Here is a 24561-nt window from a genome sequence, read left to right on the forward strand (position 1 = left end):
CCAACATAATCATCGCTAATCCCACTATTACTGCCATAGATCCCTACTGTGTGTGTCCTCCGTAATAATAAACAACATTCTGCTGCTTCTGATAATATCTTCTGATATTATCCACTGCAGTCTGTTAATACCCCTGTAAACTGGCTTTGAGGGTAGACGGCAGCGGCAGGCACCCAAACACCATCTCTCTGAGGGCCGATGCGTGCCAGTTACCTCCACTTCACTGCTTCTGCTGTGTGTGATTGTTGGATAACATAATCTTAAATAAATCTGATGTGTTTAACAAGATATCAGTGGAGCGTATGAATGAAGACTGGGAATAATGATCCAGATGGATTTCATTGGCTTTTAAGCAGCCTTTGTTCAGTACATGTTGCGTACAGAGTGCTTGTGCTTTAACTAATGGTTACGCTGTAATGGATTCCTCTGTGTCAGGCCAAGTTGATGTATTTTTTTACTAGACACCCATTGACTTCACAGAAAGATTTCAGTTGTGTTTAATTTTTTAAAATGCTGCTGTCGCATGTTGCACAGAGGGATGTGGTTGGCATTTGACTGGAAGTGATATGGAAGTGCCCCTCTCTTGTAGGTGAAATAAATGCATTTAGTGAAATAATCTCATGGTCTCATTCACTGACTGATTATCAGGCATTAATCGGACTGGATTGGCCCTCGTCTCGGCCGTCATTATTTGTTATAGGATCATGCTGAGCTGTGCCGCAGCTCACAGATGGAACGGTCCCACATCACAGGAAATACCTGAAGTAGATAAATGATATCATGACCGTATGGTTGCTAGTCAGAAAAACCCTATAGATTTCTGAAGAAGGGCATGTGCATGGTTATATATTGATTTTCATCTGTTAGATCTCAATGTGAATGTCATCAGTCATCACTTTAATTATTAAACTCAGGCTGTTCGGGCTACAAATATCAATTGCCCATTAAATTGTGGGGCTTGTTGAAAAGAAGTATGCTTTTTATTTTCCTAAGTGATCGGATTTAAGATTTTTGCTAGGTGGATTATAAAACCAGTGTTATTTTATACTGCAGTATTTAATTATATTTTGTATGTTTTCATTTTTTAATTTTAGCTTCTTTTTTATTTTAATGTAAGCGTTTTTAAATATTTTGTTTTAGCTTTTCATATTTATTTCAGTTTTAATACTTCAGTTTGTTCTTTAAATGTATTTCAGTTAGTTGCTTAGGCGGCATTTCTATATTTTTTTTTTAGTTAGTTTTTCTTTTAATAATCATTTTATTTCAGCTTTATTTAAGTTAATGAAAATATTTCTAATAGTTTTAGATGTAGTTAACAATAACAGCACTGGATAGTTCACCCATGTAATTTACCCTCATGTTGTGCCAAACCTGTATGACTTTCTTTCTTCTGCAGAACACAAAAGAAGATATTTTGGAGAATGGTTCAACAACACATTGACTTCAGTTGCAATATTTTTCAAAATATCTTCTTTTATGTTACACTGAAGTTGGAACGTCGAGTAAATGGCGACAAAACTTTCATTGGGTGAACTATCCCTTTAAGAAAGCTTGTTAGATAGTTTTTAAGCTTAAAGCTGATATTATTACCCAGAAGAACATATTTATAGTCCAGTGTGTAACCAAAGGCATAACCTCACGAGTTTGGACAAACCACACTTCCTTATGGCCATCCCCACACTCTTCGCTGTATGTTGCTGTATATTGTAAAGACCTCTATATTGTAAAGAGGACACAAACACTTCCTACCCATGACTACAGTTACACCCCAGTTTCCTGTGCTGGGCTCAGGGCACACGAACAGACTGCAGCAGCTCTCCTTGTTTTGTTACTCTTCCAACAAGACTATGTTATCATGATCCTTCAGTCCCGCTCAACTCACCTCCTCGGCCTCACAGCTGTGTGGGTGATGTGACCTGGAAGTTCTGGAGGAGCGGAGAGGAAGATGTTATAATTACGACAGGATGCTGGGATTTCTCAAGTCATAATGTTGTGCCAAAACATTCTAGCACTGCACAATATTGATTTTTGTTATGGTCAAAATATGACTAGTGATATTACATCTATTTTTTATTTATTCATTTAGCAGATGCTTTAATCCAGTGGGGATTTGGAGGAATTCTGCATTACAGACTGTTCATCTTAAAGAGACAGTAACACAAGACGTTAACAAAGGTTTAAATTAAAAAAAACAATTTGTGCATGGATGAAGAAGTGACAAAAAGCAGAGAGGAGGATGCTGAAAACAGCTGTTCAGTCATGACGTCAGTTTGTAGTCAAACCCGGAGGGCTAATTAGCATGTGTTCCCTCAGGTACTTCTAATGGGTTTTTTAGAGTGGCTGTGTTTGATTTATGATTGAATAAGATCTGTGTTTACACTACTTGAAAACATTTGTTCCTTTAATAATCTATAACATCAGTTGCCATATCTTAGATGTGAACTTTGTAACTTCCTCGGATGTTTCTTCTATGAGACAATTGCTGACATATTTGGTGTTTGGTATTTGAAGAATTTGAGAACTGTTTGAATTCATGACGATCCGTCACTTTTGATTGTAGGTGCTAAGCTTTGGGATCTTTCTGAAAACTAGGTTGGCAATAGAGGAAAATAAATACCAGAATCAAATGTTTTTTAGGATTTCTTGCAGTATGATTCCCAAACAAATTATTATTATGAGTATATATATATATATATATGAGTATAGTATTATTTCATATACTGCTTGACCAGTGTTGTCCGATTCACAAACAAATGACTGATAAACAAAATGGCTCTTTTTTTTTTTTGTTATTTTGTGAATCAAACAAAAACAGCACAGTGTTGTACAATTCTTGAACTAATGTCTCTTTAAGAACTAGGTCTTTTAAGTGAATCAGAAACATACAGCACAACCAGTATAGTAAGATTCCCAAACAATTACTCTCATGAACCAGTTCTTTTGAGTGAATCACACAAATGAGCAACCAGTATAGCCTGACTCATGAACAAATTAATCTAATGAACCAGTTCTTTTTAGCAAATCAAACAAGTGCAGCATGACCTTTGTAGTCTGATTCTTGAACAAACTACTCTATGATCTGGCTCTTTTTTGTGAATTAAAAACATACCAGTGTAGATAGAGTCCCAAACAAATGACTCTTATAAAGTGGTTCTTTTTAGTGAATCAAATAAATACAATGCAACCAATGTAGTCTGAATCCTGAGAAAGAGTCTTCTGAATTAGTGAATCAGAAATACACCGTATAGCCAGTGTAGTCTGATTCACAATGACTCTTAAGAGACAGTCTTTTTAAGGAATCAATGACAGTTATATCAGTCTGAGTGGTTGGTGAACACACAATTTAAGACTCACTTACTTAACAGCAAGTGGTTATATGTTGTTCTTGTTGGCTTGGGAGAAATCAGTGTAATTTTAGTGTTTGTTCACATGCAAATATTTTCTATTTAATCATGTTATTAGGTCAGTTATTAGATTGCATTTATGCAGCATTGAAAATATGTCAAATAAGGTAATAAGTAAAAAAAATATATATATATTGATGCATCCCCAGTAATCCTGTTTGGTCAGGCTGCAAATGGAGCCTTAAGGGATATTGCCATTCTCATGTGGTTTGCATGTGTGTGTATGGACTAGGCCTGTGCACAGTGACAGGAGACCAGCAGGTGTGTGACTGCTGAACCTCGACTGGGAGGGTTAAAGGGTAACTGTGTGGTATTTATGTAGGGAATTTACAGCCTGGGATAGACACTCTGCTAACACACTCACTCACTCTATTAATAACCTCCTGTGCCCTGACACCCTTGCTGCCCCTTTCACACATATAAATGTACCCACACTTGAATGTATATATGTACAGACCCTCAATACTCATAAACGCTCAGACACTTAGAGAAACATTAGATCTTAATTTATACTAAGCCACTGTATCAGTGCAAAAGCAGCAGTTTTAGTAGGTAATCTGGAATGTGCATGAGGTTCTAATGAGGCCCGTTGTAAAACAGAGTAGTTTTCAACAGAGTAGTCGGTCAACAGGGGCGTTCAGCATTCTCATCATGAGCAGCCAGCAGTTGAGAGCTAAGTGGAAAATTCCGCTGTTTGAGCGTGACATGCTTTCAGTATGCCTCAGCTTTTGCAAATAGACGGGAACACTGGTGTGCAATCCTGGGTGCTGGTCTCACAGAGTCCCTAACAGTTTGTGTTCTTTCCCGTAGAGTCGTCAAAGAAGAAATCTCTGATGATAACGCCAAGCTGCCCTGCTTCAACGGCAGAGTGGTGTCCTGGGTAAGTGAGACGTATGGGGCCCTCCTCTCTGTATTAGACAGATTGTGACATTATGAAATATCAGACTATCAACCCTGCTGAACCCCCCCCCCCCCCCCCCCCCAGCTTAAAACAGCCTAAGCCTATTTGCCAGTCTGTTTGCTAGTTTTAGAGGAAAATATACACAGAATAAATTCCTGCATGAATGATTCTTATGAACCTGTTCTTTTTAGTGAATCAAGCAAATAGAATGCGACCAGTGTAGTCTGATTCCTGAACAAATGACAATTATGAACCACCTCTTTTTAGTGAAACAAACAAATGCAGCACTACAATTTTAGTGGGATTACTGAACAAGTGACTCTTGTGAACCAGTTCTTTTTAGTGAATAAAGCACTAGTGTAAACCGATTATTGAACGAATGTCTTTTATGAACTGGTTCATTTTAGTGAATCAAACAAATACAGCACAACCAGTGTAGTCTGATTCTTGAATTCTTGACTCTTTCTTTTTAGTGATTAAACCCAGTGTAGTCCGATTCCTCAGTGACTCTTAAATTAAATTAGACCTAAATTAGCTCTTTTTTTGTGAATCATTCAAGCGTTTTTCAGTTGGCCAACCAGGTAAATAGATAAATACCAGCTTGGTTAGGCTGGGAGACCATCTTAAACCAGTTAAAACCAGAATTAATACACATTCCTGGTTTTATTGTAAACAGTGCATGTTGTTTATACAAATGATGTTTATGCTTATAATTTTTGATCAAAATGTTAAACTTGCTCTGCCTCTGTAACTTTCTGTTTTGTGTGATGACACCAAAGCCTTGCAATCATTTAACAATTACAGTATAAACCACTTTTCAAGATCTAATCACTACCCAATAGATAAAATCAAGTCCGCTCTGACATTTTGAAGTAAAATGGACGGTAATCTGAATTAAACTCTGTGACCTAATTTGTATGAGTAAACTTTATACAAATAGAGGACTGTTTAAATATTTACACATGATAGTGGCAGCAAACGCAAAGCATAATAATTAATTTGATAATTGCCCCTAAAATACACATCTGCACTCCTGCAAGCAGGTGTGATACCTATAGTGCTGTGTGGAGTTGATGTGAGGTGCAAAATACAGGTTAGTGGACTCCAGCGAGCCTCCAGCTGCAGAGAGCTGCACAGACATGCTGAGATACATGATATTGAGCCGTGCTGCGCTAAAATATGTGCTTCACTGCCTGCTGTCCAAACACGGAGACCTTCAGTATACCATAACGTGATCACTGCTTTAACATAGTGCATTGGATTTATGCCTTACATCAAGGTTTTATCATTGGCTTGTGCAGAGAATGAACAGCAGTGTTTATAAGGTTATATCCTCAGGTATCCTCATCTACGGCCCATTATTTGGATCATGAAAGCACTTTACCACATCATAAGGCTCCTTTTTTGTCTCTGATAGAATGAGGTGGAGGAGTCGGACTGCTCATAGAAATATTTGCTATTCTATTGCATGAAATTAACTGGACCAACCAGATTTTTTTTGTGTGTGATTTGAGCAAAGTATGGATCAATAATGACACCATTGTGGTCATATTTTATTGCTGATTTGAAATATGTTAAAATGGCCACCCAGGGCCTTTATTGAGAAGCCTGCCAAGTGAACTGACTTGCCTTAAAGGGTCCATGTTTCACACTCCTGTCTGCTCAAACAAATGCACTCTCTTCTCTTCCTACTGCTGGTCTACTTATTTATGCAGGGCTAGTAGTTAGTCTGGAGAGTTTCTTCCTGAAGCCTTTGTGGGTAATTGTATGTATGTGTGTGTGTGTTTGGCTGTAGTTGGTGTTGGCTGAAGGCACACACTCAGATGGGGGATCTCAGTGCACAGAGAGCCACAAAGAGCTGCCGCCACCCTTGGAGCGAACTGGAGGGATTGGGGATTCCAGACCCCCCTCTTTCCAGTGAGTAATGCCATGCAAATAATTTGTCTGACATTTATTACTCACTTTTTAGGCCCGCAGTAAACCAGTGACGGCAGTGAAGGACACTTATCCTACTATAACTGGATGTATGGCAAATAAAGATAATGCAATGTATAAATTGAAATCGGAGGGTCAAGGTCCTAATGTTGTTTTCATGAATTTTATAAAACCCTTTGAATATGCATGTGATCCATGTACACATCTTAAAAGTTTTCAAACATACACTATCGTTCAAAAGTGTGGGGTCAGTATGATTAGTCTCCAAGCAACGTCTCCAAGATGCTTAAAGAAACCTACCTTCAAAGCTATAAATCTATGCGCAAGTGCACCTAGGACAAAAGCTGCTTTAAATGCAAAGGATAGTCACACCAAATGTTTTTTTTTTTTATTTAGTTATAGAAGTTAATTGATAAAGAAAATCTATTTATGACATTTTACAGCATTTTTACACAAGTACCTAAAACGTTTAACAGTACTGTAGCTTTGCAGGTAGGTTTCTTGAAGCATCTTGGAGACGTTGCCACAGCTCTTCTGGATTTAGTCTGTCTCAGTTTGTTCTGTTTCATCGTGACATTCCAGACAGACTGGATGATGATGAGATCTGATCTCAGTGTGGAGTACTGGCTGTTGTCAGATAAAAATCTCACTAGATTATTACAATGGCAAAATTAATATTTGGAATTGTAAACTGATATTTCCTACTGACACACTACAGCAAAAGATAGAAATAACTGACTTAAAACAAATTTTAGCTGGTGAAAATACTAGTGTTCTAATAATTTTGGCCACCTCTGTATGTATATCATCTTTATTTGCCCGTGAGAAAGCAACATAAGAGACTTGTCCTCTCCCTATGAGAAAAATATTTTAAAAAATCTTAGCAACTCCAAACTTTCGTACTATAGTTTTTTCTTTCAAGGTAAACATTTTTTGAAGTCAAATATAATGAATTATGAATATCACTGTGTTTTCAGCCTTTTAATTGGGTGTTTTTATTGCATCTTTTAAGGCCTACAAAAAAAAAATTGAAACATTCAACATAGAAGAAGTGTACTCAAGTCATTGTACGAGTTGCATGTATGCATTATAAATGCATATGCATTGGGTTTTTGAATAACCAGACAAATACATCTGCAGATGTCTGCATGAATTCATAGAACACACACACACACACACACACACACACACACACACTTTTGACAAGCATTACAAAACCACTGATTTGATTTGATTTGTTCTGAGTTCCTGACCACAGTCACAGCAGTAGCAGATGTCTGTTATCCAGCTGGAGGGAAAATATCATTCTTGTTCTTCCGGGAGCCACATGTGTGAATCACAGTCCAATTCTAGTGCCTGTCTCTTGAGCTACATTCTAATAGAACACGTGTTTGCCTCACAAAGTTCAATGTGTTTGTTTGATTTGCTAGCATTCATGTGGTTAGGTCTTTAACCAGTCATGTAGCAATGCCTTCCTCCACTCATACACAGCTGCCCACATAATAATTCATATTCTGGGGCAAATACCAGTTACAGCTTCGTAACATCAATATTTGTCATATAGTAGTGATAGTCATGTTGGATTCATGAATGAATCTTTCTTGGACCAATTTGTTCTAATTATTTTATTAAATCGACTCACTGTTTCTTTATATCTCCTTTTGTGTGTTCTATATATATATATATATATATATATATATATATAATATAAACACATTTGCTACAATGAACACAATATTTGATGCAATTTATACCACTTATTAGTGAAAATAAACCCATGAACTGCAGCTTTACTGCAAGAACAAAAGGCTAAAAAACACTTTCACATTGCTTTGGCTGTAAAGAAGGCTTTGAGAGTTGTGCGCTGCTGCATATCTGGTTATGTTGTGCCTCTACCGCAAACACACAGATTAAATATTCTCTTTGTTCATATTGAAGATGTTGAAGGCTAAATTTAGATCAATGAGCTTCAGGGATATTTTACAACAGCCTTTCTTTGTGCATCTTTTGCACCTTTTCACTTTTGTGAAAATCCTGCGATTTCTTTATCTAATGTTTGACTTTCAGACTTTTTTTTGTTGTAACCTTCTCACCTCACCAAAGAATTCTCACCACTTGTTTTCTATAGTGTCTAGTGCCATCTAGTGCCAGAGCATGTGAAGGTGAACCACAGACTGCTTCCTTTCTCCCGTCAGTCCTTTTCCCCAGTGTCTCTCCAACAGACTAACAGCCAATTTTGCATGAAATTAATACGAACGTTTCTCCCACAAGAAATCTCCCTCATTTCCATTATAAAAGCTTCACTGTAAGCATTAGTAAGTAACCAAATGTTATCCTGTGCCTGCTATCTTTGTGCTGTGCATTATTTATTGGTCCTCCTGAATACATTTGGTAGGGTGAGGAGAGTATGTTTTTGGCTGTCCCTTGAGCAGCTAATCCGGATTAGTGGACATTAAAAGCACCCGTCTCCGTTGCCCCGTGGGCTCTGCAGGGTGACACAGCTGCATCGGGTCTCCCCCAGGACTGCCCCCTGTAAATACAACATATTCTCACAGAAATGTGCATTAAATGCATCAGTTGGTATTTAATACCATTGTATGATAAAATGTATTTTACAGTGATTTCAGAATTTTGTTCATTTTGGGAAGTTATTTGTAAGCCATTGTAAATCAGGCAAAATTATATTTTAATTGCTTAATCGGTGGTATTTTTGTATTTTTTTTTTTTTTTACTTTGCATTTGAAATCAGCAACAGAACAAATAGTGATTTCTCTCTTTTTAAAATTCCACAAGAATTTGTATTTTGCTGTCCTAATTATGCATGATTATATAAAGGCATCTTTACACAGCTGAGTTAAGACTGCTCAAGTGTTTGCTCAAGATTCAGTGTAAAAACTAAATTAAATTATGCCTGTTCTGTGTTCAGTTTTAATTGCTGGGTAAATTGCTGTGTCTAAGCAGCATTAAACAGTCTAGACCTAAATGCCACTACAGAAGTGCCTCTGTGCCACCTTTGGCATTAGAAGCTTTTTTTGTATTTTCATTTAGCTTTGTTTCTCCCTCCAGTTTGGTCTCAACACAGACCTGTGTCCCAGAATTCTGTTTTAACCATTGAGATCCACTGATTTAATGCATGGATACTGGTGTATTAATTGATGTACTTTTGGTAAATTATCACCATACTGCTGAAGTAACAGGCTCTATCCAGCAGAGAGAGACATTAGCACAGTGTTGTGTTTGAGCTAATTGTGCTTGAGGGTTGGGACTTTCCTTTTTGGTATTTGGATATGCAAGTAAAATTTGGGAAGATTAAATTTTCTGGCTCAAAATCATTCAAGATTTTGTTTTGTTTAAGATATTTTCCCCTAAATAGTATCCTAACATTACAAAGGGTTTTCAACTTTCTTATCCATGAGTAGGTTGAAATAGATTTTTTGCAGAGCTCAATGGATATTCAAAAGCCTTATTATGTAACTATATAACTTTTTTGTATGTTCTCTTTGGGTTGGTATAGAAACAGATTTGAAATGCAGAGAAAAATGGCAAAACTTAAACCTAAGGATTTGTTCATTCTAAAGATGTGAATACATCAGTTATGCACTGCTTTCAAATGAAATTATAACTTAAAAATGGATGAATCTATATCTGTGTACATTTATTTTCTGGAAAAACACTTGAAGGGATATGAAAGTAAAAATAATCACTTAGAAGCAGACAGTTTGTAAGCACTATTTGCATTGTTATAGTGGTCTGTTTATTAAAACAGTTATGCAGAACGGGTAACAGTAATAATATGCAAATAAAATCTCTACTAAATGTGTACTGCCTATTTTCTGTAGGTAGTAATAGTGTGGCAGTCATTTATATTTATATGTATTTATGCTTTTATCCAAAGTGACTTACATTGCATTTATGCATTCCTTGGAAATTGAGACAATAATCCTGGATGCAGGTTTTTATTCTAAAATACAAATATACTTATTCATGAGCGGGATGCTGCATGGGTTAAGGCCAGACAAACCAACTTAAATCCTGATTGGTTGTATTTTAAAAAGCTTCGTAACAAATGTACAGTTATGATTAGAAAGGCAAAAGCAGAGTATTTTCTTGATAAAACGAAAAAATCAGCAAATGCAAGTAAGTTCTGGAAGAATATAAAGTTTTTGACTGGTAATAGATCTGTTTCAGGTCTTCCCAATTGCATAACAAAGGATGGTATTAAAATAGTGGATAAATTACAAATGATCAAATTGTTTTAATAGCCACTTTACTGAATCAGGGTCATTGTTTCAGACTAATAATTATACCACTGTAACTTCTGAACTTCTTAATGCAGAGCAGCATCTATGGACAACAGAGTTCGTTTTTAATCACATCACTACTTCTGATGTCTGCTCTGCATTACAAAACCTAGATGTGAATAAATCGCCAGGTCCTGATCTTATTGAACAACTGTTTTTAAAATTAGCGGCTAATATTATTTCACAACCATATCTGTTCACTCTTTCCCTAACAACCAAGGAAATTCCACAGATCTGGAAGTCTGCTTTTGTTGTTCCTCTGTTGAAAGGGGGCGACCCTATTTTATTAGATAACTATAGACCTATTTCAAAGTTATGTATCTTGTCAGAACTTTTGGAAAGTTTCATCAGTGAACAATTGACACAGTATTTACACTCTCATAAACTTTTGTCTATCAACCAATCAGGATTTCGTAAAAAACACAGCACCATTACGGCTGTTTTAAAAGTTGTAAATGATCTAGTTAAGTCCCTAGATGGAAAACACTGCTGTGCATGTCTTTTTATTGATTTAACTAAGGCATTTGATACAGTGAACCACAAGATTTTGTTAGATAGGCTTAGAAGTGTTGGTCTGTCAGACAATGTAGTTTCATGGTTTATTACTTATTTAAAGGGAAGAACTCAATGTGTGCAAGTGGAAGGTATCAAATCAGACTTATTGGAAATGGGTACGGGAGTCCCCCAAGGATCTGTATTGGTTCCATTATTATTTATTATATATATAAATTGTTTAGACGTTAACATTGATAATGCAAGGTTCCACTTTTTTGCAGACGACACTGTCATCTATTGTTCTGCTCCTACAAAACAACAAGCTTTGGGTGACTTACAATCAACGTTTGATATTATTCAAGCAAGGTTTTTTACTTTGAAGTTGGTCTTAAATGTTGAGAAAACAAAATTTATGTGGTTATCAAACTCTAGAAATTCTTTGGATGGTTCTGTTGAACCATCCGAAACTGGAAACCATCTCCGAACTCTGCAAGGGAAACTGATCGCATTAGTGTCAGAGTATAAGTACCTGGGCATCATAATTGATAGCACACTACGTTTTGATTCATATATTAATTATTTGCGATTAAAGTTGAAGAAGAGGCTAGGATTTTAGTCTTCATTTTCATTTAATGCAAGGAAGAAGCTTGTGTCTGGAACATTTTTACCGATTCTTGATTATGGGGATGTGGTGTATCAGCATGCCTCTTCTTATCTTCTTGCCTCTTTGGAAGCTGTGTATCATGGTGCTTTAAGATTTATTACGGATTGTAAATTTTCTACACATCATTGTATACTATATAATAGAGTTGCCTGGTATTCACTTGCTGTTCGAAGGCAAATGCATTGCTATTTATTGATTTACAAAGCTGTTCTGGGTTTTTTGCCATCCTATCTCTGTTGTTTGTTTCACCAAAAAGTAGTTGTTAACTATTCATTGCGTTCCCAGTCTTTTTATAATCTTCATGTACCTTCAGCATGAACTAATTTAAGTAAAACTGCATTTGAATATGCTGCATTGTCAGACTGGAACTCTCTTCAAATGAAACTGCGGCTAAATCAGTTGGTGTCTCTTAGTAAATTTAAAATATTTTTGCGTGCAATAGAAAATGATTTAATGATTTGAAAATGCTTCTAATGCTGTAATATTTTATTGTTGTGATGTACTGTTTTTTTGTTGTACGTGTATTTGTATAACTGGACCGCCTGTTTTGGCCAGAAAAAAAAGAGATTTTTAATTTCAGTGAGTTTCTCTCCTGGTTAAATAAATGCAATATACATTCATGCGAAAATGACATCTTTTTTTCTCATGTGTGAGCATCTTTGCATGTGTCACAGCAAGCTGTTCTCTTCTCACCAACCTCATGTTTCTTTTCTGCCCTGAGCATTCTAACCACTCTGCTTGAATAACTAGCCTTTGGCATATCCGCATACATTTATTCATTCCCACACTGCATCGCGGCCCCATTTACCCCCAACCTGCTCCTCTAGGGCCCAACCGCAGCCCTGCAGTATTTGAAACTCCCGGGCTGCAGTTTAGCTAAACATTTTTTACCATACATTCTCAGCTTTGAATAACTAGTGACAGCTGCTGAAAATGCTCGGCTATAAATCATATACTCCTAAACAATGAAATATCTGTTGGCGATGAAATTGAATATTGGTAATCATAATTTCAGAAGGTTTCCTAGAACAATTTCTCTACTTTTGTGGCCAAGTGTATTATGACTCAGCATAATAGAGATGGTTTCGAGACTATATAATAAAGACCTCTCTTTTTGTGTGTGTGTATGTGTGTACTAGTGCCAATGCGGTGAGCAGTCGGGATGGATTGGACACAGAGACAGGGACGGAATCTCTCCAGAGCCAGCGGAGAGAGCGGGAGAGGGAGCGAGCTCACAGGAGGACACGAGAAAGTGAGTGACTTTGAACAATACTCAGCAAAACAGACTTATTCTCACACTATACACACATCACATATCATGTGCCAGGGATCAGGAAACATATGATACATATGACATTATTTGTAAAGAGTGTTTTTAACCCAGGTGTTTTTCAGTGTCTGGCAGGAAAATGAAATATTCCAAGCACATACACGTGAGACAACCCCCCCCCCCCCCCAGCTTTTTAGTTGGTAAGCTGTTTTTTGGACAGCTACTGCTAAGGTAACAATATTTATAGGTGGGCCATTACAAAACGTGTTTCCATTTGTTTTGTAAGGTGAGTTTAATAGTGCAAATTTAAAAAAAAATTTAATGAAATAGTTCTATGTAATAGTTTTTAACACTTTCCTAAAAGGGGGATGATATTTTGTTTTCTTTATGAATATAATTAAATTATCAATTTACAAGGGAAAAGTATGGTAACAGGGTCGACATATAACCTGACACATAACCCTTTACAGAAGAAAGAGATTGAATGGAAATCAATTTTTTTGTTAATACGGAGATGAATCAGAGGTGGGGACAGGCTAAAAACAGCATCCTCGTGACATTAAAAAAACACCAACAAATAAATGTATTTTTTATATTTAAAAAACATTATATATTTAATGTAGAGTGAGTTCTGTATTTAGTTATTTTTTCACATCTACACCACCGTTCAAAAGTTTTGGTTTGGTAAAAAAATATTAAAAATGTTTGTCAAGTATCTTATGCTCATCAAGGTTGCATTTATTTATTTACAGTCAAAAAAATATTACAAAACTTTTTATTATTATTAAATATTTAAATGAGCTGAAATAAGCTAAATGTTCAGCATCATTATGCCAGTCTTCAGTGTCACATGACACTTCAGAAATGATTCAAAATTATTGTTTTGATGGTTTGGTACTCAAGAAATATTTCTTATTATAAGTGTTAAAAATAGACATTTTGTGATGTGATTTGTAATATGATCATTTTGTTTTCCAGAATTCTTTGAATAAATAGTTCAAAAGAACAGCATTTATTTGAAATAGAAACATTTTATGTCTACTGTCCCTTTCGATCAGTTTAATGATTCCTTGCTGAATAAGATGTTTAAAAAACAAACAAACAAAAAAAACTTTGAATGGTAGTGTATGACACAAAAGTTTCCCAAAAAGTGAATAAATAATGACATAATTTTCCTCGAATACTCCTTTAACGTCATCGCTTCAACTTAAACACTTTCAAAGCTCTACAATTTGTTACAGGGTGTTGCAGGATGTAGTTGATTTTTTTCCCAGCATGTCCCCTTTCATGTTTTAAACCTGTACAGAAAGTTTATTTTTGTTGGTGTGCATGCTGACTTGAGCTCTGGGTAAAGAGAGGTCACTTGGAAATATAAAAGCTTCCTTTTGCACGGAAAAATATTCTGTCATCAGCAAAGAATGTTCTTAGATCCTTATAGGTACTTTTGTCTGCATTGAGAAATGCTACGTCTAGAAAGAATGTTCTTAGCTCCTTATAGGTACTTTTGTCTGCAATGAGAAATGCTACATCTAGAATGTCTACATTGCTGAACCTGATTATCATAGTTGATTTCCTCTTACTGTATAGAAAAGTCCAGGATTGTTTCCTTCTCATACTATCTGATGTATTTGTGGAAGCCCCGCTGTTTCTCTAGTTCTGTCCACTGGAATCGTTTCATGCTCTTCATCTCTATTTCTCCTGCTGTTTGCACCTCATTAGTGCCAAGTGCGTTAATTAGCGCAGCTTCATTAGCAGCGACACCGTCAGACACAAGAGACAGATGGAGGTGTTTGTGTGTGTGTGTGTGTGTGTGTGTTTGTGTGCTTGCTGAAGATACTGATGATTAATGGATATTTGTTGAATCTCTGTGTTTCTGGCTGTCTGTTAGAGACATCAGACCCCATGGAGTGTTTTTGTAGTGTCAGTACTTTCAGTTTGTTGCTCCCCAACACTTGATGGTTTAATGGTTGTGATCCAAACTGTACTTGGGTTTTTTGAGTCTGTCTTAGAAGTAAAGCATCTATTTGCTATTAGCATGTGTATTTCTGGAGCAGTCGTGTTGCTGTGCGGTGTGTCTCTGGAGGTTTTGGATGTAGAGCGTGTGAGAAATGTGTCAGGTCAGCTCCCCTTTTCTTCTCCAGAAATAGTCATGGATAGTAGAGCTGTGAAACTCGTGATAGATATTGTGATAGATTCTGAAGATTGTTTTAAAATATACATTAATAACACACACATGCATGTATTTGATACTGAAGACTGGAGTAATGATGCTGAAAATTCAGCTTTATAATTACAGGAATTACATCTCAAAATACATTTAAAAAACTGTTTACATTTAAAACAGTTATTTTAAATTGTAGTAATATTTTATAGTTTTTACAATATTTTTGATCAAATAGATATAGTCTAGGTGAGCTTAAAAATACATGTACATTTTTTTATTTTATGAGAATTTAGTCTTTTGTTGTATTTATATTTTTGTTTATTCAGAATTGTATCTGAATATATATATATATATATATATATATATATATATATATATATATGTGTGTGTGTGTGTGTGTGTGTGTGTGTATGTGTACAAATGCACACATTCCTTTCTCTGATAATGATAATTTGACAAATTGACAATTTGTTTTTAGTTTAATTTGTAATAAAGTTTTATTTAGCTCTTAGTTTGGAAAAGCAGATTCACCTTTTCATTACAAAAGGAACAAATGCAAAATTCAGATGGATGGTTTTTGCACACACTTTCTGTCAATCCTGCATAGTCAGAGGGTGATTTGTCAAGGTTGTCCCAGTGCTGACCTCTGCTGGGTGTGGCTGGATGAAAAATATTTGTTTGCTTATTAAGGACAGGTGTGTGCCCTAGGCCTAGGGGCAGAAGGAGTGAGAGAGGAGATCTCTTTTCTAGCCTTAAGCACTTATCTGTTAACCATGCCGAGCCACCGATATTCAGTTTCCATTTTGCTGTATATGTAGGTGTTGATTTGTTTTGGGATTGGCTCGTCTTTAGGATAAGCAAGATTTCGTGAATTCATCATTGTGTGGTGTTTTGCTGTCATCGTGAATGCACAACAAAAAGTTTTTCTTTGTCCACAGCTTTACCGTTAAAGTCAACAGTTATCAGTGCCCAGAAGCTTGTATGTGAGTAGCGTAGACTGCACTCTCGCTCAGGGCTTGTTCATTGTCTTACACACTCCTGTGCCGTTAAAGTGGAAACTGATGCGGGGACATATTTGATAGACAGTTGAGTTCCCGCGTGAAGGTGGTTCCATTTCTTTGAGCCCTTGAAATGTTGCAAGCTAATGAGAGGTGCAGCACTGTAATGAAAACTGTGCAGCAGCAGAGGTAAGACAAATGCATCTATCTGATAACAAGAGCATTTTGAGTAGATATTGAAGTTTAAGATAAATTGCATGATTTTATCATTAATGTTAGGATTTCTTTTTTACTTTATATACACCACCCCGTATAATTAATTTAAACTAGTGTTGTATGCAAAGAAAAAAATTACTTGTGTTGTTAAAATATTTATATATAAGTTTTGCAATATAAAGCTTAAATATGAATATAACATTATTTCAGCTCATACACTTATTATTATTGTTATTTCTAAATTAAATACAAATTTTCTAAATGAAATGGTAATCATAAACTATATATTTATAATATACTAGCCTATATAATGTTGCATCTGTAAAATAATAGATGTCAAATCCTGTGTCTATAAGTATATTCTACTTACCATATAATGTTTACTTAAGATTTATTATCTCTTGATCAGTAGTATTATTCAGTAGTGAATTAACTGGACTAGCAAACATTAGAAATAGTTCAGCAAATATAAAAGGATTTAGGCCTTTTATAAAAAGCATTTGTCTTTTTATAGCCTGTTTTGAATTTAGTATGAATATATTCTTCACTTACAGTAATATTGCGCTTCACAGGCATAAGGTCATCTCCTGAAGTCAGATGTTGAAGGAACATTTCCAGAGATTTGTTTTGGTGCCCATATCTTAAGCGAATTCATCTTCATCTTCTGTTATCTCTCTTTCCTGACGTCTAACGCATACAAAAGTGAGCCTAAAGGACTCTGGAGAGGCTATAAATGCATTACCCACCTGTGGACCATCCTTTCTGATAAAAGAGGGCTACTGATAGGCTGCAGGCTGCAGCTCATCTCGCCGCAGGCCTGTGCTTGTACCCTTGATCGTTGGGGTGATACCGTTGTCCTGTGAACTCACACATGGCATGGGATGATAGAGCTTCCTCTGTGTGTGAAGAGTCAAATATGGTTGGATAAAATAGGTGTGATTGATTTGTTTGAATGAGTGGCTATGTGGAAGGTAATGGTCTGAAATGGGCACTCCTGCAGTACTGGAATGTTTTGGTTGCTCGCGGGGTACTCAGCGCTCTTATCGTTTGGTCAAACCGTTTCAGCGCATCCGATGCCACCCAGAGACACAGCTTCGTCCTTGTCTCTGTATGTATACCCCAGCATGCATTTTGACTGATATGATGGTTTCTAGAAGCGAATAACTTCATAAACCTTCAGTTCTTCAGCATAAAGCCCATTTGAGTATTATGACTGCACACTTTCATCCATAGATTGTTTGAAACTTTTAAATAGACCAGGGTTCAATTCCTTTAAAACAAAGACTGTTCTTATCATTGTTTGTCTAAGTTCATTATCAAGGAAACACTTTACTGTTTATCTAATTTGTCATTCACTGCCATTATGCCTTTCCCAGAATTATGTACTGTATTCTGTCTATTTAAAGTGTTGTTTTTCTTCAGCTTTTAAACAATGTCTTTTTTTGTTTTGTCTCAGTCCCTCGTGTGAACGGTCACTCGAAATCAGAGCGGGTGATTCGTGACTCAGCTGTTGGCTATGACAGTGCATCAGTAATGAGCAGTGAGCTGGAATCCAGCTCTTTTATCGACAGTGAGGAGGATGAGGATGCCTGCAGGTCAGACATTACTCAGTGTTTCATTTCACATAAATGTGAATTTGTTTGGCTGAGAGTGCCATGATACATTTCCTTCAAAACAACGACTGTACTCATTTGCCCACTGACATGACAATGTTTCACTCTAATTTAATTTGTAAAGCTGGCCAAAGAATTCAATATTAATTATGGTTTATTGGTTAATTTAAAGTATTTAATCATTTTAATCTTTTCCATAGTTCTTGCATTCATGATTAATATTAAAATGCTCTATTTTGTCCTAATAAAATTAAAACTAAAATCATTGATCATTATTTTAGCTATCAGAACATCATAATGGATTACTGTATTAAAAAAAGATACTCTTTGAGATTTGCTGAAGATTACATTATAAGGTGTTATTAAATATTAACTAGATCGCAAAGTAAACAAAAAATGTAAAACCTCTATCAAATAAATAAAATAAATCTTTAATATCAAGCTGTAACAGTTATGATACCAATATATTGTACATCCTTAACAGAAATACAAGAATTCAGTAGTACGTTTTGCAGCTGACCTGACACATTAGTCCTCTGGTGTTTGATTTAAGTTCTCACTGGGTTCATTTTAAAATGAATTATCTGTAAAGAGTACCTTTGCTGATTTTCGAATCTTTTTAGATTTTGTGTGTGAATGCTTCAGTACCAGTCTGAATAAAACAAAATGAATACTAACACTAGTTTTAATTAAGAACCTAACTTGATTTGACGTCAAAACTTGACTCATATTGGAGATCATGTTTGACCACTAAAATAGAGCACTTATAGTTTCATAACAACATGCTGCTTTATTAGTGAAGCATTGATCTCTGCTGTGACCTCTCATTTTTTCTGACTTAGCAGACTTAGCAGTTCAACCGAGCAGAGCTCTTCATCACACCTCATGCGTAGACACAAACGCCGACGACGGAGGCAGAAAGTCACCAAAATGGACAGGGTGGGAATGTGGAGGAAAAATTACACATCTCTACACGTTTGTGTTTGATTTGTACTAATCTTTTTATACGTTCTTTTGACAGTCCTCGTCCTTCAGCAGTATTACAGACTCCACAATGAGCCTCAACATTATCACTGTCACTCTCAATATGGGTAAGAACTTATTCACTAGATCACCCTGTTCTTTTTCCCATCATCCATCCCTTGCCTCCTCCCTCTTATCTCTTATCTTTTCACTCCCCCTGCTTAATTAACCGAACCTCCTGTATTTCAAGGTCTAGTGTGCACAGTGTGGTCTAAATATAGATGAACACGGCATTGGAAGTTCACAGCCTTATCTCTCTTTCTTACAGAGAAATACAACTTCTTGGGTATCAGTATAGTGGGTCAGAGTAATGACAGAGGAGATGGAGGCATCTATATTGGCTCTATTATGAAAGGTGGAGCGGTGGCGGCTGACGGCAGGATTGAGCCTGGAGACATGCTGTTACAGGTGAAATGATCAGCAGTCTGAAACCACTTTCAAGAGGGACCTAGACACTGGTATAATGCACTTTTAGGAAGATTAAAAATGATAAAATGTGCTTCCTAATAATTCCTAGTATCCACAATGTTACATAAAGGGAAATTCTGTCATGATTTACTCACCATCATGTCATCCTATTAGGTAAATACCACTTACATTTTAACACCAGGAACATCATTTTATATATATCCTCAATGTCATTGCGACATTGTCAAATTGAATAGATAATTTTCACTTATAGTAATTCCTTGAACAGAACTGAAACTGGCCTGTTATTGTAAGTCTCTTCTCTTTTTAGTTTCTAAATGCACTTGTGGAATTGTCAAGGTTTGGGCCACCTCCCTGTGTTGTTGACTTATTGTGCTCCAGTCCCTTTCCTTCCTGTTATATGACCTTTCGGTGTCATTGAACACAAAGGACAGTGGTGCTTTCAACTCTGTTGTCATTTATTTACATAACAAAGGGGTTTTCCTCACCCTGGTGATCTGATTTAGAAACCATAATGGTTAGATGACTCTGTGCTATTAGGTGAATTTTTCAAAATGATGTCCAAGTGACCATAAAACATCACATTTGTAAACAAACAGGCAGTTTGGTAGACTAAGAAACTGTGGCTTTTTTTAAAGTAAAAAACCTTAGTCATTATTTACTCACCAATTTGTTCCAAACTCATTTGAATTAATTTCTATTGTTATACATAAAAAGAGATATCCTGTTCATCCTTTTTTATGCAATTACAATGAATTTGTAGTAAAAATGCACTATTAAAAAGTCCATATGACTTAATTCACTATTTTATATAATAGCTTTATGTGAGGAACAAGTTGACTTACATTTTGGTCTGTTTGTCACACAAAGCTATCAGATTTCACAATATAGTTCATATAGTCATTTGTTCTACTTTTATAATACCTTTATGGAGCGTCTTGGTCACACCTAGTTTCCTTTCACATTTGTTTTATTGAAAACAGTGGCCAGGATTCTCCTCATTCACCTTCTATGTTCCATAGAAGAAACTAACTCGTATGAGTTTTGTACAAATTTTTGACAATTTATTTTATTTATAATAATTTTATTATTCATTATTTTATTTATTAAATTTATAATTTTATTAATAATGGTTAATTTATATATTTTTTACTATTTAAATTTTTTATTTTTATTTTTGGGGGTGTACTGTCCTTTAAATAAATTCCTCAAATAAGAAAATATATATGTATTGTTATATATAAAACCTTGTAGTGGAGGAGCATCTACAAATAATACAATAACAGTTCATTATAATTCCATATGGACTCTGCACAATAGTTGCATTTAAACACATAGGGACTATTGTTGAGAAATTTTAGTAATGCATCAAATAATGGGAGCTTTAATGGAACTATAATTTTCTCAGGTCAATGACGTGAACTTTGAGAACATGAGTAATGATGATGCTGTCAGGATTCTACGGGAGATTGTTTCCAAACCTGGGTGAGATTGAATGTTACACCTCAGTTGATTGATAAATTTTCAGTGAATCTAAATGCTCTCTTTAACACTGTTTCGTGTTTCATTTGTCCTCTACAGGCCGATAAGCCTAACAGTGGCGAAATGTTGGGACCCCTCTCCTAGAAGCTACTTCACCATCCCTAGAGGTACCTACTGCCTGCCATTATAGCAGCTAAATTATAGACATGAAGACCCATGCTGCATTCATCCAGTGAATTTTTTGGATCAGTTTTATTGGATTGTACTTAAATTATGCTGTCTGTCTGTCCTCAGCCGAGCCGGTGAGACCCATCGACCCTGCTGCCTGGATCTCACACACTACTGCACTTTCTGGGCCATTCCCCCATTATGGTATGATCAAAGTCACTGTCCAGATGAGATCATCTGTTAATAGAATGGCAGATTTATGATGCTCAACACTGTCATTTCTCTCTCATTTCACAGAGTTTGATGACCTCCCCCTTTCAGTGTCAAAAACAGACACGGCAACTATAGTAAAAGTTATGCAGCTACCAGATTCAGGCTTGGAGATTAGAGACCGAATGTGGTTAAAGATCACTATAGCCAACGCTGTCATCGGTTTGTGCCTTTCTTTGCTGTGGTTTGAATTTGTTGGGTTGGAGATACTTTCCTTAGCATCTAGTTTTTGGTAGATGTTTTGTTTAATCAATGCAATCTGTGTTATTTTTCTCATTTGCTCAATCTCTGTTCCAGGGGCTGATGTTGTCGACTGGTTGTTCTCACGGGTGGAGGGCTTCAAGGACCGTCGGGATGCTAGAAAATACGCCAGCAGATTGTTGAAACACGGCTACCTGAGACACACAGTCAATAAAATCACCTTCTCGGAGCAGTGCTACTACACCTTTGGAGACTTGTGCCAAAGTACAGTGAACACACACTTGAGTCGATAAAGATTCTCTTATGAACTTTTATATCACCAAGGCTACATTTATTTGATCAAAAACATAGTAATATTGTGAAATATTATTAGAATTAAAATAACTGTGTTCAATTTGAATGAATTTGTGCTTAAGAAACATTTCTGATTATTATCAGTATTAAAAACCGTGATTATGTCTTTACTATCACTTTTGATCAATTTAATGTATCTTTGCTGAATGAGAGTATTAATATGTCAAAAAAAAAAGAAATGACCAACCCCACCAACTTATTAACACTAGTGTACCTTTAATACATTAAGATAAGATCTGGCTTAAATGTTAAAGTCAAAGATTTGGTGCTTAGAGTCATAAACCGTCATTAATAGTACTACTATTAAAATGGCATAAAATAAAGATAATTGTGATATTGAAATTCTTCTGTTTTCAGATATGGCTTCTCTCAATCTGAACGAGGGATCTACTGGCGGGGGCTCTGACCAGGATGGTCTCGCTCCTCTTCCTCCACCAGGAACCAACCCCTGGCCCCTTGGCGGTCAGCCCTACCCTTACCCAGGTTACCCCGCTCCTCCACCGAGCTTCCCTCCTGGATACTCGGACCCTTGCCACAGTTTTCACAGTGGCAGTGCAGGCAGCCAACAGAGCGAAGGTGGGTGTTGTATGTGTGCAAGACAGCGCAATAAATGGTGCACTTATGGATAAAAGGGAAAACCCCTTTCTACCCACAATCCCGCGAGCTTCGTGTGACTTTCTTTCGGTTTCAGTTGTGTCTAATGATGTCAAGTAACAACTATTACATTAGTAACTGCTCAGATGTATTGTAAATGGAATTTAATACAGTAAAATGGAAACCATCAGTGGGTTTGTTGCAAGTCTGCATGTGGGGTGATAAGGTACAATACTATAATATATTCATGCAGACTTGAGTTTTGCTTTCAGTACCTGAATGAACATGACATCATTGACTCAAGACTAGTAAATCATGTGCACATATTTGTATGATTAGTCCACTTTTCAGTTTGTCCATTTATTCAGAAAGTATTTAAAGTAGAAAGCATTTAAAAAGTTTTAAAAATCAACTATTTTGACAAATTAGCAGTTGAAACTCATGTAAATCAAATGCATAGTAATTAATTTCATAACACCATTGCTGGACATGAAAATGATCTATAATGTGAGTGATTATAGTTGATGTGTAATTTAATTCAAGGTACTAGACATATTATAAGTTAAAGATTTAGGACAGACTTTAATATTGACACCTGACTATATGTAACCAAACAGCATCCATTACAAAGATATACTACACAAACAGGAAAAATTTGGATGTTTTTGTATTATTGCTCCTAAATTACCCAAAACAATACAAAAATATTTAAAGAAGATATAATGATTAATAATTATTTGATTTAATGTAAATAAAATGGCATAATACATGAATAATAGAGTAATCAAAATCATAAAATAGCATTAATTAATGACTTTTTCTGTAACTTTCTCAAAACGTTTTTAAAATATCTTTAAACTTTTATTTATATAAGCATTAGTGCTGTCAAACGATTAATCGCATCCAAAATAAAAGTTTTTTTTTGCATAATATATGTGTGTGTACTGTGTACATTTGAATATATAAATACACACACATGCAGTATATATTTTGAAAATATTTACATGTGTATATACATTCTTATATTTTATATTAATTTATAAACATAACATTGTTCTTAAATATACATGCATGTGTTTGTATTTATAAATACATAATAAATATACACAGTATACACACATATATTATGTAAGAAAAGCTTTTATTTTGGATGCGATTAATCGCGATTAATCATTTGACAACACTAATAAGTATATATATTTTTATATTTCGCTTATATATTAAACTTTTTATATATGTAAGAATTTCTTTTATCATTGTTACATTTATTGAGTGTTACAATTATCCTTTCTTTAAATTAAATGACTTTATTGAATAAAAAAAAAAGTAAATAATGAAATCTGGTTTAACAGTAAGACTAAATCAAGATCTCAAATGCCAACTTTTTTTTTTTTCAATTATTCCATTTCCAGAGCATCATCATTGTCGCTGTATTCACTTGGATATTCCATATATGTGGTATGGCCAGACTCTTAAATAATTTACACTGCTTATGCCACCCTTTGCATAAATGTGCATGGTGGAGTTAGTACCGAGTTGGGAATGTGAATCAGTAATAATGCAAAGGACTTTTTTAACACCGATCCAACATACTCAAGTTTGGTCGCTTCGGGAAGCATAACATATGGTGGCATCACAGAAACTGGGGTGCAGGTTTTTTTTTTAAGAGCTTGTTGGTATATTCGGTGTGGGAATGTTAGATGGAAGATCTGGTTGGGCAACATGTCGTAATTCTGATATTCCCTCTGTTTTTGCTGGCCGTCTATAGACTGATGGAATTTTCTTCTATTCATGGGGTATCCGGTAAGATTAGCACTCTCATTTAAACGTCCTCCCGCCCCACCTTTTCTCCTTGACATCTTTTTATTCCAGTGGTTTGTCATCATATGGCATATGAATCATTGGGGTGGCCATTGTGACTCCCCAGCTGTGTTGCTTGTTTGTGTTTCTTGTGTGGGCATGTGCAGTTTTACCCTCATTGTGCATGAGAATCTGACTGATTCTCATCCTTTGAAAAGTTGTTATGCAATACACTTACTCTTTTTGCCAGTCTGAATCAGCTAGGGAAAGTTAAAGTGA

At 35.8% G+C, this 24561-nt stretch overlaps 1 protein-coding gene across 1 annotated transcript in view; it reads left to right on the top strand.

Moving 5' to 3' along the window:
- LOC306861044 (segment polarity protein dishevelled homolog DVL-1-like) overlaps positions 1-24561 on the top strand; it is a 33289-nt gene that overhangs the window by 5287 nt on the left and 3441 nt on the right. The window contains exons 2-14 of the mRNA XM_079403110.1: positions 4215-4284; positions 6101-6222; positions 12840-12952; positions 17805-17943; positions 18807-18900; positions 18983-19052; positions 19253-19392; positions 20822-20898; positions 20995-21062; positions 21190-21267; positions 21361-21495; positions 21631-21798; positions 22246-22464. Coding sequence (XP_079259236.1) covers positions 4215-4284; positions 6101-6222; positions 12840-12952; positions 17805-17943; positions 18807-18900; positions 18983-19052; positions 19253-19392; positions 20822-20898; positions 20995-21062; positions 21190-21267; positions 21361-21495; positions 21631-21798; positions 22246-22464 — 1493 coding nt within the window. The remainder of the gene's footprint in view (positions 1-4214; positions 4285-6100; positions 6223-12839; positions 12953-17804; positions 17944-18806; positions 18901-18982; positions 19053-19252; positions 19393-20821; positions 20899-20994; positions 21063-21189; positions 21268-21360; positions 21496-21630; positions 21799-22245; positions 22465-24561) is intronic.

This window comes from Barbus barbus (assembly GCF_936440315.1).
Source record: "Barbus barbus genome assembly, chromosome: 41".
Lineage (NCBI taxonomy): Eukaryota > Metazoa > Chordata > Actinopteri > Cypriniformes > Cyprinidae > Barbus > Barbus barbus.